A 14838-nucleotide genomic window follows, 5' to 3' on the forward strand; every position below is an offset into this window, starting at 1 on the left:
CCATGCATTCTCGACATAAAATTTGAATTAAGGATTAAAATGACTGATTACTTGTCGAATTAAATATTCCTAAATAAATTTAATATTTAGTTTTGCAAGAATTCTTTTAATTTGAATAATTTATTAAATTAAATGATTTATGAGGAGAAATTATGAAGTGTGTGTGAAATTGTTTACTCTTCTGCAAGAGGTGGATCTGTTTCGATTTCATTTTGAATCGGATTGGTTAGGGTTTTCACTCCCCCGGCTTTCTTCTCGGCGATCGCGATTCGCGAAGTTCGTCGCACGAGAAACCGGTGGGCGTGTGCAGCCTTCACCTGTTGCGTCGACTCTTAGCCCCAGCCGTGAGCGCTCCTTCGCCTCCCTCTCACGGTGCCTCTTCTCTGCGAGTCGCTGCTGGCCGCCGTCTGTCCAATAGCGCGCCGGCGGCTGGGGCTTCCTTGCGGGCCACAAGGGTTGCGGTCGCTGCCGCGGACTATATGTGCTATTGTAGCTGCCGCCGACATCCTTCTCCGGCAGCACCTCGCTGGTGTCAGAGTAGAGAACTCTGACGTAAACTCATTGGATGCTCGCTGTTGAATATACAGTGTCAGCTTGTGGCATATTTGGAGCATGTCTAATCTCATCTTGCATGGTATTGTTTTATTGCCAGTTTTGGTTATGTTTATTTTTTAACGTTGCATGTCTTAGATTAGAGTTGCTGATGTTTGCCAGTTGCTTGTGATTCTGGGTCCTTTTGTTTCTTTAATTAGCTGAAAATATATTTCTTCGCAGAACAAATAGGAGGAACTTGTTTCTTCTTTGCTGTGCTTGATGGAAAATGTATAAATTCTTTGTACTTTTTTCGAGGGACATATAAGGCTCCAACACTATATTCTTGAGAATCATTATTTTGTATTATACAAATAAGAAATTGATTGCACGTCATGCTGAATTACAATGTTTTTATTTGCAAATTCTTCTCACGTATATTATTATTTCTAACAAGAAAAACAAGATAAAGGAACAATGGAACTGGATGGGCATGGTATCCCAAATAAGAACTTGAAATTGATCATTGATGTTGAAAGATAATTTTAAATTTGCTAGTTAAATTTTATTAATTAAACTCGAAGGTGTAAGAGATCAAAATAGCTAACTAAGAAACTTCTACACAACTGAAAGTGTTTTAAAGCTCCAAGGAAATAGAAAATTCTACATAAGATAACTAATGGTAAAAGTTTTCATCAACTTATAACTAGTGATATGGCATAATATAGAATTGAATGAGTAATTAGATCAATTTAACCAACCCAAATAGTTGAGACTCAGCTTGTTATTGTCGATGATCTTTGTTTGGCTTGTTATATCGTGAAAAGTGTAATCCATTATATAAACATGTTATTTTTGATAACTTTTTCATAAAAACCTTCTGCACATTGTTAGTCGATCTACCATATCTTTTAATGCAAGGACTTTGCTATATAAATTATGTAGCCAATTCAAAATGGATATTGTACTCCCTTCTTTGTTCTCTACTCTTATTTTCTGTTCAACTCCACTTAGTAAAATTGCTCCATGATGCTTGCAACAGTCATGTTTCACTTTCTATGATACATTGATGAGTGATCCTGATCATGTGCTACTCCATCCATACTGTCATTTTTTTTTTCTTTTTCAACTATCACATAAATTATGTCAAACACCAAATAACCTGTTCTAGAAGTACCTGTGGGAAGGCCCAGAATGCTCTGATATTGTCGTATGGGATTAATTCATATCCAAAATTTGGTGGCTTAGCTTCTAAGTGCTGTCTATCTTGGGCTGAATATTGAAGATAATTCTGGCTATATCTCTCATTGATTTCTTGTATGTGCCCTGCACATAAGATGGTACTGAGATATATCTATACACTATTTGTCATTTCTATTCTTTCTTTTTTAGATGTAGCACAGTCTGGAACTAGTAATAGTTTCATCAGTAAGCTTCACTCTAGCATTTCAAATGGCCTTCCTCATGCAGAACCAGTTCTTACCTTCAAAAAAGATGAGAGGGAACTGGTAACCTTTAATCTTCTCATCTTCTTTGGTATGCTTCTTCAAAAATAATTCTCTCATTAGTGTTGGAATCCTCTGTATTACCAGGTTCAAGGCATCCTACAAATGCTCCAGGGGTTCTCAAGTTCTTCCTTTCACTGGGATGAACATAAACAAGAATATTGCCTGAAAAATGGGATATATCTGACACATCTGTCATATACAAGTCTGTATAATACTCTGAGCCAGTTTTTGTTTGCTGGCACATGCTTGAAGCAAGTTGAGATACATGTTCAAAATTTGCAATCTACACATTTCAGAGTCCCTACCCTCAAAGCTTTTGCCAATTCTGCTTCTTCATGGCTTAAGGTTTACAGTTTTTTAATCCTTTTTAGCAGTCTTTACTAATTTTCATTTTTTACTCAAGTCTAATATGCAATTACTTAAATGGAAAAGAGGTTGCGAGATGTTGTTTTGAAGGAGGAAGTCAACTTTGTTGGTTCAGATTCAGGAGCTAAAGTTACTCTCCTTGGATTGACTGATTCTTTGTCAAGGTCAATTTGTTGTCTTTAACACATAAATTAAGTTTTCCACACATGTCAATATCTTGCTTGCATTTTATATTTTTTTCAAGTGAACATTCTATTATTATAGTATGGTAGTTAGTTTAACATTTTGACTGGAGGCAAATTCTTGCAGGTGTTTTTCAATCACTCTCAGTGTGATAATATCCTCTGAAATTGCAAAATTATCTATAAACTTAATAAGTTTCTTTTGATAAGGACCATTAATGCTTCAAATTTTGTCTAGCTTGAAATTATTCTGATTATATTGGTCCTAATCTTAATTCTTCATTGATGTCCTTTATATTCTTTGTGAATACAATTTTTTTGAAGAAAAATCAATTATACATATGGTATACTACTGTGCAACTACTGTGTTCCATTAACAAGTACCATAGTAAAGTGGTACTTTTTAAGCAGAACATGTATGCGGCAATATACTATTTTTAAAGTATCATATTTTTTTTCATTAAGCAATATTTTCTTCAGTGTATTTGTATTCATGAACTTTATTGTTAGCCTGGCATGAACATAAAGCTCTTCACATTAATTGAATTTTGGATTCATCCACTTCACTAAGACACTAATACTATCAACAATTAGTCCACAGACTAATTTGATAAACATCTCTATAATTATGAGACTTGTTGGGGTAATAATTTTGTCCTCTAAGTACTTTATTCCAATGAGTAGTTTCATAATAAACATCTCTATAACTATGAAACTTTTGGGGGTAATAATTTCTTTTTCATTAAGCAATATTTTCTTCAGTGTATTTGTATTCATGAACTTTATTGTTAGCCCGGCATGAACATAAAGCTCTTTAGATTAATTGAATTTTGGGTTCATCCACTTCACTAAGACACTAACACTATCAACAATTAGTCCACAGACTAATTTGATAAACATCTCTATAATTATGAAACTTGTAGGGGTAATAATTTTGTCCTCTAAGTACTTTATTCCAGCGATTAGTTCATGCAATAATTTCATAATAAACATCTCTATAACTATGAAACTTTTGGGGGTAATAATTTTGTCCTCTTAGCATTTTATTCTCATCTCAGTTGAACCACCAATCTACAGTATCCGTGCAGGAGCAGAGCTCCTTCATCAAATTGTTTATGGAGCAATCCCCAGAGCATATTGTCAGACATCACCATCTGCAAGTGAATTGGCAGTTCATATTCTCGATTATCTTTTCAAAAAGTTAAATGAATTCTGTCTTGTTGAAGGTGGCAAGGTTGCAGAATAATAAATGTTCAGTTTTTGCTACTCCTTGCCCCTTAATCTTTGCAATTAATTTTGAGAAATTCTGCTAAAATAACAGGAGGAGGCTTATCTTATGCTGCTTTTCTTCTTCACTGAAAGCTTGTTGCCATATCTAGAGGGGCTTGACTCATGGCTATATGATGGAATTCTTGATGATGCTTTTGAAGAGGTATTTAGTTGTTTCGACTAAAATTTTGCATTTTTGGCCAAATGTGCCATTATTTTGACTACTATTTTAGTTGGCTTTAAGAAAAGCAAGCTTTACATCCTTGAGCACGGTTCAATTCTCACTGAATAATATTGGTATAGTGTCTTTAATCACCCTTGAACCATGCATGATCTTAATGAGTATGGTTCAGCATCTCACTATATCAGTATTTGTATACATCAGTGATTCAGTGCAATGTCTTTATTCACTGTTGAATTGTGCATGATCTTCATGAGCTCGAGTCAATGTCTCCCTATTTAGTTATTGTTGAGCACCTACTTGCAAAAACATTGATGTATAAAGGCTTATCTGCTAATATTTCATCTAACATAAACAATATTGCTATTTTGTATATCCTACATGTTGATCTGGAGAAAGGTGAATCAAGTGAGATAATTTGAGATTCTCTATGGAGAATCAAGTGTACTTTGACTACATGCCATATTTTGTGCACACTTTTGTGGTCAACACGACAAACCTGACTGAAAAGATTTATACAGTGCAGATTTCTAATTGATTTCCTCTTTCTTCTGTTATCTGAATTTGAACTTAATGGCAGATGTATTTTTATGCAAATAATGAAGTTGGCATTGACCAACCTGCCTTTTGGGAGATGAGCTATCTTCTTAGACGGGGAAGATGGAGGAAAGTAAAATCTGACAATGTCCCAGAGATTTTAACCCAGTACGAGTCAATTACAAAAATGAGAAACAAAATGAGTGAGCAAGAGCATGTTCTAGGATTTACTTCACAAGGGAGAGACCAAGCTGATATTGATAACATAGTCTGTCCTATATTTCTGAAGGACATAGCTAAGTCCATTGTATCTGCTGGAAAATCTTTGCAATTGGTGAGACACGTTCAAGGCGACCACATTGTTTCATTAGACAACAACAAAAAGTCTGAACCATACAAGCCTATGCTACCAAAGGGGTTTGAGTTGGGCTCTCAAATTTGTGAGCATCAAAACGAATGCAGCAATCTTGAGGAATGCATGTTATGTTGTGAAAGTAACCATGCACGGGTTATGGGATTTCTGACTTTGCCAGAGGTCTTCCTAGTCTCGTTGGTTGGCTTGCTAGTTGATGGTGATCATGCTTACAAGTGTTTATGGTCTGCCGATATTGCTCGAGAATACAAGACTCTGATATTGGGATGTAATTTAGAACGAAGAAACGAAGAGGGTCTAGGCACCAAATTTGCCTGTGAGAAAGTATGGAAAAAGTTTTTAGCTGATGTTGTATTTAGGAGGATACTCGGGGACTGTGATAGAGAGGATTACAGTGAATGCAAAATAAGATTTTCAGCATCCCCTTTTGATCCAGAAGGATCAGAAAAGGCTACAAAACTTCACAGAAACCACTTGCAAGATCTTGAAGCTGCTAGTTCATTAGGAAAGAGTATATTTTATTCTTTGTGCCCTGGAAATCCAGTGATAACTGTTAGTAGGGACATTCTGAGAAAGAACATGCCCTCCTGGGATGAACTTAACATTTCAAAAGATTTCTATCTTCCACCAATTAATGATGAAAATTTACGTGAGGACATCTTTGGTGATAGGGACCTTGGTGCAAGGTTGGATAGTGATCCATTAAGACTCCCTAGACTTGATAGAACTGACTATGCACTTGGTCTTCAATTTGATGGACGAGAACACATACACAAGCAAGATGATCAAAGGAGTTTGGAAAGTTTATATGCATTTCCTACTCTTCTTCCTTTTTTCCAGGTACAATCAAATGATTCATGTATTTATCAGATTCGTTTGATTGAACTTTTTATTGAAATTATATAAAAAAGCAGGAAAATTCTGATGTATCGGATCTTCTGCCTTTTCAAAGTAATAGTACTCTTGCATCAAAAATTCTCAGATGGATTCAAGTTAATAAAACCAAATACACACTTCATCCTGCGGTTATCATCCAAGAATGCCTTGCTGCTTATATCATGAAGCAGGTAGGTTGGTTGGCTGCTATTTCAGATTAACTTGTTTGTTTCTAACATTTGTCGTTATTACATTCTAGGTAGTTCATGTTGGTAAACAAATGTTGTCAAAGCTAATGAATGATTGGACATTAATGAATGAGCTTGGTGTTCTTCATGCTATATATTTATTAGGCTCAGGTAAGATTCTGGGTTGCCTTGGTTATTGTAAATGTACACTCTCGACTTGCCTGATGATCCTGTGTTCCAGGTGATTTGCTGCAGCATTTCCTTGTAGTCACTTTTAGCAAGTTGGATAAGGGAGACATCTGTGATGATGACTTTGAGTTGAATGCCATATTGCAGGTATGAATTTATTCAAAGATTTGTCACACTTGGTTTTGCTTTCACCTAGGCACCTGTTTGATATAATTGTTGTATTGTGAAAAATGTAGGAATCAATTAGAAATTCATCTGATGGTGCTCTTCTTAGCACACCAGACTCTTTGGTTGTGTCTCTGACAAATTCTGATTATGAAGAAACTGAAAGGGAAAATCTCTCAAATCCACGAATGGCACAGAATCAATGTTTTGGCATTAATGCACTAGATATGCTCAATTTCAGTTACAAGGTATGTGTATGACTCTTTTTCCAAAGGATGCCCTTGGACTTTTATTCTTTTCACAGGGCGACTCACACTTTCTTTCTGTCCAAAGAGTGCACCTCTCTCACATCCATTTTCCCCCATCTTGAAATACCCCTATCAAGTAATATTAACTTAATTTTTTAATTGATCAAATGTACTATGAATCACAAAATAACAGCAGCTATGCCCTCTAGATATGTGTTCTTGGGAGTGTGAGGAATTCAAATCTAGCAATAATTTTTTATTTTTAATGTTTTGGTCCATTAAACCATTTTGATCTAAACAACCCATTTTAACTAAAAAAATTATGTTCAGATAGATTTGTCAAAAATGATAAAGATTTGGTTCTAAAAAGATACAAATGCAAAAATGCAACTTATTATAGAGAATGTAATTTTTGTGGTGCTTTACAGCTCCAAATCACAAAATAAGATGTCTTCTTAGAAGTGTGAGCAAAAGTGTAAGGAATTCAAATCTGACCTTAATCTTTGATTTTTAAATGATCTTGTCCATTAGTTTTGACCAAATCAGTTTGATGGAGATCTCAATATCATAAATCCAATAGTACCCTTATTTGTTCTAAATGGTAAAGATTCATCTCGCAAAAAAATTAAGATAAAAAAATAGCTTTAATGTAGAAAAAAAATGTAAATTTCATGTACTCTATAACTCTAAATTACAACGTGTCTTGAAATCCAGCCTTAATTTTTAATTCTGAAATGGTTTAGTTCATTAAACAGTTTGAACAGAAGCGGCTTAACAGTACCTTTATTTGTAAAAAAAAAAAGAGGCAATTTTTTTATTATTTTTTAAAAATATAGTTTTCCACTGCTTGAAATCTAAAAATAAGATCATATTTGAACTTACAGTCCTCTGAACATATGTATGGTTTTATTTTTATGATTTAGAGCAGATTTGGTCAAAATGGCTCAATAGATCAAAACGGTTTGGAACCAAAAACTAATATCATTTTTGAATTTCTGCCACTTTTAGGAACACATCAAAAACTAAGGTCATATTTGAATTCTGATGCTTTGAGGAACACATATCTGGGTTTTATATTTTGATTTAGAGTTGATTTGCTCCATCAAATGATTTTTTAAATAAAAATGTTTGATGGAGACCAATGGGGTCAATATTTCTTACTAAGGATATCTGGAGAAGAAAAAGGTGGTGGTGTGAGAAGGTGTGTTCTTTGGTCAATAACTAATGGGAATAGTTGAAACCCTGGGAGCCCCTATGAAAATCTGCCTATATGTATATTCTTATAAACTGCATTTTGCTTTGTAAAGAAATTTTGTGCCTCTTTGTCTTGATAGGTGTCTTGGCCACTAGACTTGATTGTTAATATGGAGGCGCTTAAGAGATATAATCAGGTGCTTTCTGGTTTGAAAATGTTTCTTCCATAACACTGCAGTATTTTGATTGTTTTGTGCTCTGTTCAGGTTATGGGTTTCTTACTAAAGGTCAAACGTGCAAAGTATGTTCTTGATAGAACTCGAAAATGGATGTGGAAGGTGCAAATTAATCATTCCTTTCTCTTGCCAAGCAATTACAATTCATATTTGCTGCTTAATATTCTACTTCATTCAATGGAAATTTTTGTAACTTATGTTTTAGGAAACTATACTTCTCTCTCAGAGTGGCAAACAAGATCTATTCATAATGTTTGCATGAATGCACCTATCTTTTCGCTCTTTTGATTCAATTTATTGCTGCTTCAAGCAGTGGACCTGCAATTAGATAATCTGTGACATGTTATCAGTATTCCCTTTTCTTCACAAATATACGACCGCCTTACAAATACTTCCATTCTTTAAACCGAAAGGTTACTCCAGAGTTGACAAATATACCAATCATTTCGCTTGAGTTCCTTGGAAACTTGTGTTCTTCCACTTAAATTTCTTTTTTCATTTTTTTTTTTGCACTGTGCATTTCTGTCTCATGTCATACTTCATTTCTTATTGCACAATTATTGCAGATGACGTATCTGACAAAAGTACTTTATGTTTTCTCATTGAATTTTAGTTCTCAAAGTACACTACAACATCAACGTTGATAGTAGAATCTTTCTGTTCATGTTTATCAGAAGTTTTATTCTCAATCTTAGCATTTTGAGATGATAGAAAGCAATTCCTACCAAGTGTAAATTTAGTTCACACTGGATTGGATGGTGAGATGTCTTTGAATAAGTTTAAAGAATTGTCAATGTGTTAAAGAATTAGCATTGGAAAGTAGGAAAAATTCTTTTAATTTTATCATGTGGACGCCCATAAATGTTTTACTGATGTAGCATTTCATCTAGAGATTTGAACAAGTTTTATCATTCTGATCCTCTTCTGGCACCTCCAGATTTTAAATTTCTTTGAATACTTTATTTTCTGTGAATTGTTTGACTTCGCGCTAACTTTTACATGTATGCAAAGATCCATGAAGAGATTGAGATTTATCTCAAACTCAACACCATATATTTATGTATTTTATTTTCTGTCCACCTGTAACCATCAATTTAGAACTTTCATGCATTTAATACTGAAGGTTCATGATACATCACTCTTGACATGCATAAAATTTTCATTTGGCAGGGCAGGGGAGCCACTACAAGCAATTACAAGCATCATTTGTTAGTAGAGCAGAAGCTCCTCCATTTTGTCAATGCGTTTCATCAGTATGTCATGGATCAGGTAAATAACAATTCATTCTTCTTGGAACCACTTTTAGAGGTAAATCATCTTTGAAATTGACCAGATTGATGCAGGTTTTGCACACTGCATGGTCTGAACTTTGCGTTGGAATGGCATCTGCTGGTTCCCTTGATGAAGTTATAGAAGTTCATGATGCTTACCTGTTGTCTATTCAACGTCAATGCTTTGTTGCTTCAGATAAGCTTGTATTAACTTCTGCCTATGCTCACTTTTTATTTTAGTGATTAAAATCAATCCGACAGCATCAATCACTATCCTTTCATCTTCTCATGCAACCGCAGTGGGCGCTGATAGCAAGTCGAGTTAAGACCATTCTCGGACTGGCACTTGACTTTCACACGGTACAGCAAACACTAAGCAGCGGTGGAGCCGCTTCTGCAATCAAAACAAGATGTGAAACGGAAGTGGATCGGATCGAGAAACAATTTGATGATTGTGTTGCATTTCTTCTGAGGGTAGTACTTCTCGTTTTGATTTTGTAGATAATGGAGTTTTTTGGACAACCGATTGAAAAGATTTTATTTTAAAATATGCTTGCATGCAGATCCTCTCCTTTAAGCTTAATGTTGGGCATTTCCCTCATCTGGCAGACTTGGTGACAAGAATTAACTACAATTACTTCTACATGTCTGACAGCGGAAACCTTCTGACTGTACCTAGTTTTGACACTTCTGCCAAACCAGGAAAGTCCGCTATGTTCAGAGACTGATTGTGTTGCATAATCATGCGGTTTTGCTTCCATTTATCGGATCATTGCTTCAAAAGACTTGAGACTCTAGAGTTCCAGATGTTGCAAATTAATTAATTTGTCATTACTAATTTCCCTTTCATGCCTGTACAGTTGTGTTTACATGACGATCTGTAGAAAATTGTTATGATATTTTTGTTCCTTAATTTATCCACATAATTTATGATGAAAATTGTGCTTCTTTTGTTGGGATTTCATATGAACAATGATTGTGTTAAGTATTGCGTTGTAATTAAGTTGGGAGTCCTTTCTGCTTCGTTGGAAGCTGTATTTTTGTCAGCACATAATTGTATTGTTTCCAAAACTCGTGTCCATTTTGATTTTATTCTTTTAGTTGTTTAGTCATAAAATCTTATATTAAATTGGACTATGAAGGTATTTATGTTGCATAAAACAAATATTATAACATGGTAACACTGCTTATAAAAACGTCTACGAAATTATATACACTTTATCTTAGACTGGCAAAGAGACTTACACGTACGTTGAGCCAATTGTTTTAATTAAATCTGCCGTATCGATTATAAATTACTTTATTAAAATATTTTTTAGGAAAGTATTTATTATTATATTTTTAAATTTATTCCTTAAATATTAGAGTATTCTATGCATAAAGTAAGAAAATATTATTCATTTTATTTTTATCTATTGTAACCGTAAAAATAGTTAGTTATTTTATTTCTACGTACATTCCCTTACATGAATCAAATACTTTTAAAAAATAATTATTTATATTTTATTTATTCAATATAAAAAAAAATTCTTTTCAATTTGGCGGATCAAACTTAATAATCGTCATTACTTTGAAGGAGTCAGTTGTGTTAGTTTTTTAAAAAGTAAAAAACGAGACTATTTTCATTTCTACTAAAAGTTAAGGTACCCGCAATTATTGCCCATTAATTTTAACAATAATCGAGGAGTGAAAAGTACGCGAGAGATCATGCGGGACCCACCTGAGATATCCTCCCGGTAAAGTCGGCGGGTTGCCCTCATAGGGTAAGTGTGCGTTTTGAACTTTGGTGGGAGAATTCTACGACGCGAGGACAAGCACGCCAGGCCTGTCTCCATCGAGCGGTCGTCAATCGACGTATTACGCGTTTGGGATGATCCGACGGACGTGAGATATTCTTGGTGATCACACGTGTAAATCGGCGGCGTCCCACTCCACTCACCGTTTACTTTATTACGTTTTTGGCATTGCTGATCTGTTATCACTGCGGTAGAGGAGGAGAAGAACAGATCTCTGTTGCGGTGTTGCCATTGAATCTCCCCTCGCTGCTGCGTCATACGAGGTTTGACGCCCTCAGATTCACTGCGATCCTTGCTTTTTGTGAAATAAAGCTGTCTTTTTTTGCGATTTTATTGCGTTTTATAGACCTGGAAGCGGATGTGTAAACCCTAACTTTTTCTTCATAGCGTAGAAAGATATGGTAAAAACGAAAGGCTTTAGGATGCCAGAATCGACCATTCGTAGGTTAGCTTCCCCAGCCCTCTTCTTACCAACTTTGAGAAGATTTATAGCTCCGTGGATCTCTAGCTTCATTTGAGTGTTAGTATTCTGGTGTGAAGAGATATTTGTGGCGTTCATATTATTTTCTTCCTGTTTTACTGGGTGGTGGTGGTTGACGGAAACTCGATTACATATAGATCCAATCAATGTAGTGTAGTTTTTCATTTCAGAGTAAGAAGCTTCCATTTTCTACTAGAATTATAGCAAGCAAATGGCAGTGGCTTTAGTGGTTGAAAAAACTCGTTGCTATATTTATATGCGAGTAAGATATTTTCTTGTCTCTTAGCATGTTGAGATGTGCCCTATTAACCATGTCATAGTTTTCATCAAAGAATCTTCTCTTTATTATATCTCTTTGTCATTTTAGTTAGTACTTTAACTCAAACTTAGATCAAAGTTTTCCATTTTTCGCCCCTTGTTCTTATGGCAGAGGAATATTTGTGTGGCTGTATATCATAGCGTGCAAAACACTGCTAAGTGCTATGGCATATCACTGGTCATGCTTGTTTTGCTTTTTCCCTTTTTTTCCATGCATCAATTGAATTGAAGCTTCTTTTCCAATTGATAGAATAAAAGAACAATTAGCAATGTTTGGCCATAAAAACCGATTAACAAGCCTAAGTTGTTTCTTTTTATAAGATAGGTGCTACTGAACTATTTTATACTATGTTCTGATCCCCCCCCCCCCCCCCCCCCCCCCCCCCCCCCCCCCCTTTTGTTACTGCTTGTAGGAAGTTTAATGATGGACAAAAGGAAGAATTATTGTAATTTTGAAGGGAAGAGTTGAGTTACCCCATCTAATTTACCCAGGGAAACTGTTAAAATGCTTTTGGCTGTAGAAGGAGGAGGATTCTTTTCTTCTTCGGCGTCAGGGTATACAAACGGTCTTGCCCTTTTGCTTTTTGGACGAAGAAATGAAGAGCCCATGAAAGTCTCACCTTGGAATCGTTACCAGTTAGTGGAGCAGGAATTTGAGCTTGAACCTCAGTCAACAGCCAGGAAAACTCAAAATTCTCGGGGTTGTGCTCGCTTCAATTGCTTTGGATGTGCTCATGTGCAACTTGATAGGCATTCTCCTAGTGCCGTCAGTCTAGTTAACCAGTCTGAGACTCATACAGAAACAGCCTCTTCTGACACGAGTAAGACATCAACTACGGATGCTCTTAATAAGAGTGACAAGAAGCCTTGCCTGAAGAATAATCTGAAGAAACCTTCCAGAGATTGTTCTGCAACTTGTGAAGTAGTCAATGTCAATGAACTTTCAGAACAAGTGGAAAATGAGACATCATGTTCCACACTGGGGAGAAAAGTTCAATGGACAGATAAATGTGGCAAAGAGCTTGCTGAGATCAGAGAATTTGAACTCAGGTATATCTTGCCTTAATATAACCAATTAAAATGCACAATGATTAATATGGTTAAACATAAATGGAATAGTTTATGTTTTTAACATACGAGTTGTTAGTCCTTGCTTCTTTGTTTTAGCTTACACGATCACACATCCTCATTCTTAAGTTAATTTTATCAGTTGGTTGTGATATTGTTGTTGGGGACCACAAAATCTAGTGTGCGAAGAATGTTTCAAGTTTGATTTGAGGTGACCACATACTATGTCCTAGAAAAACCACATTGCCCTGATTTCTTTTTTTGTAAAATATGTTTCATTATTCTAATTGGAGATAGCAATTGATCTTTTTAATGATTGTATTACAAATGTTGTGATTACAAGTCTGTATGTAAATTTTATTTCACGAATAAGACCTATGCTGGCCCTTATTGTTTGTTAATACTAACAAGGCCATTCAAGTCTGTTCTAATCATATAAGAATATTTTTGTCTCTTTCACCTCTCACACTTACATTTATGAATCAACGAGGAATTAGGCTTCTCTGTTGGGAAAAATGCCATCAATCGATAAGTTAGTACTGAAGGACATCATACTTGCTTATGATGTTTTACTCCAGATGTGCCCTTATTTTATTGTTTCACCTAAATACTACATTCAATATCATTTTTCTCCTTCTCATCAAACCCTTGGCTCATTTATCACTCTGATTTGTCTAGATCTAATTCTTGTGCTTATCCTAATATGTATCTCGCCTTTCAAATATTACAGCGATTATGGTCTATCAGACGAGGAATTCAATCAAGAAAATTTCAGAAGATGTGATTGCGTGATTCAGTAAATTTACATCTAGAGATGTGGGTAGCACTCTATCCGTTCAAGGAATTTGCCAATCGACTGTACATTCAAGCGTTGGTCAGACTTTTGTTTCTTCTATTTGTTGTGCCCATGTTTCCATTGCCTTATTCTTTCTTTATAGTTTTATTGAACTTTGGCAATCTATGAAACCTAAATTCAGCGTTTCCATTCTCAACATTATGTTAGATACGTCTCCTTTTCTAAATTGCCTTTTATTTTAATCGTTTATGAGGTTTGTGGTTAAGACAAGGATGATATTTGGATGCGAAAACAATATAGTATATCTGTGGAATCATTTCATTTTTTCTAGTTTTAGTCAATCCCAATTCCTTTTGCAAGCATGAATTTCTTCTGTTACTCTGACAAAACTAGTGCTCCTGGATCATTTTTCTCAGCGTGTTGGGAACATGCTTTTGGAGGCGAAGTTTAAGTTGTATACAAAGGGATATATTTATAAATTAATAAATACGAATCACATAAAAGTTATTTAAAATAAGAGATTAAGTAAAATTATTTATTAATCTAACTGTTGTTTAGGCAATTCATTTATTAACCAGGCCTTGACAGTCAGTAGGGATGGCAATTAGACCCGGACCCGATGGGAAATCCATTCCCCGATCTCATTTTGATCGGGGAATCCCCGAATCCGAGAAAGCGGGGATGGGGATGGGGATGGGAATCCCCGAATCTTGGAAAACGGGGATGGGTCGGGGATGGTATTCCAAAAATTTCCCGTCCCCATCCCCGAACTCGACTTTGATAATTTCATTCATTGAGTTTCATTAATTTGATTATATCCTTATATCAAATGAAAAAATAAGTCATATTGATAATTACTTGTTTGAATTCTATAATTTCATTATTTCTAAAATAAATAATATTTTTTTAATTAATAAAAAAGTAATAAATTTTAAAATATACTTTTTAATTATGTCATGACGGGGATGGGGATGTGTATGGGTATGGGGATATCTATGGAAATATCTGCGGGGAAAATCACTTCCGAAATCTGTGGGGATCTCCGAAACCCGCTGGATACCCGAA

The 14838-nt window shown here is 35.2% G+C and overlaps 2 protein-coding genes across 4 annotated transcripts; both read left to right on the forward strand.

Annotated features, from left to right (window-relative positions):
* Positions 1-205: 205 nt before the first annotated feature.
* Positions 206-10247, forward strand: LOC141842961 (uncharacterized). Of its 2 annotated transcripts, XM_074730965.1 has the most exons (17): positions 208-634; positions 1924-2039; positions 2124-2384; positions 2472-2569; positions 3665-3821; positions 3909-4019; positions 4618-5787; positions 5862-6014; positions 6083-6182; positions 6253-6347; positions 6437-6613; positions 7948-8004; positions 8074-8145; positions 9214-9312; positions 9387-9518; positions 9615-9788; positions 9878-10247. In XM_074730965.1, exons 1-17 carry the CDS (start codon positions 613-615, stop codon positions 10040-10042), a joined length of 3159 nt encoding a protein of 1052 aa, XP_074587066.1. In that variant the 5' UTR covers positions 208-612; the 3' UTR covers positions 10043-10247. The 2 variants fall into 2 exon arrangements, with proteins under 2 accessions (XP_074587074.1, XP_074587066.1); XM_074730973.1 differs by lacking the exons at positions 9615-9788; positions 9878-10247 and having other exon boundaries at positions 206-634; positions 9377-9512.
* Positions 10248-11308: 1061 nt separating this feature from the next.
* Positions 11309-13958, forward strand: LOC141830821 (uncharacterized). 2 transcript variants are annotated; one of them, XM_074718258.1, is made up of 3 exons: positions 11309-11373; positions 12323-12959; positions 13708-13958. In XM_074718258.1, exons 2-3 carry the CDS (start codon positions 12415-12417, stop codon positions 13775-13777), a joined length of 615 nt encoding a protein of 204 aa, XP_074574359.1. In that variant the 5' UTR covers positions 11309-11373; positions 12323-12414; the 3' UTR covers positions 13778-13958. The 2 variants fall into 2 exon arrangements, with proteins under 2 accessions (XP_074574359.1, XP_074574368.1); XM_074718267.1 differs by having other exon boundaries at positions 11310-11373; positions 12402-12959.
* Positions 13959-14838: the final 880 nt, after the last annotated feature.

Source organism: Curcuma longa, chromosome 1, assembly GCF_044706935.1.
Source record: "Curcuma longa cultivar G26 ecotype Majalengka, Jawa Barat chromosome 1, ITB_CL_G26_1.1, whole genome shotgun sequence".
Classification (NCBI taxonomy): Eukaryota; Viridiplantae; Streptophyta; class Magnoliopsida; order Zingiberales; family Zingiberaceae; genus Curcuma; species Curcuma longa.

Excerpts from the sequence above, each read along its gene's own strand:
- LOC141842961 (XM_074730965.1), top strand. The coding sequence starts at position 613 with ATGTCTAATCTCATCTTGCATG. Across the intron at positions 2,040-2,123 it reads AAAAAGATGAGAGGGAACTG|GTTCAAGGCATCCTACAAAT; the intron begins GTAACCTTTAAT and ends CTGTATTACCAG. Across the intron at positions 6,015-6,082 it reads CTGCTTATATCATGAAGCAG|GTAGTTCATGTTGGTAAACA; the intron begins GTAGGTTGGTTG and ends ATTACATTCTAG.
- LOC141830821 (XM_074718258.1), top strand. The coding sequence starts at position 12,415 with ATGCTTTTGGCTGTAGAAGGAGGAGGATTCTTTTCTTCTTCGGCGTCA. Across the intron at positions 12,960-13,707 it reads ATCAGAGAATTTGAACTCAG|CGATTATGGTCTATCAGACG; the intron begins GTATATCTTGCC and ends CAAATATTACAG.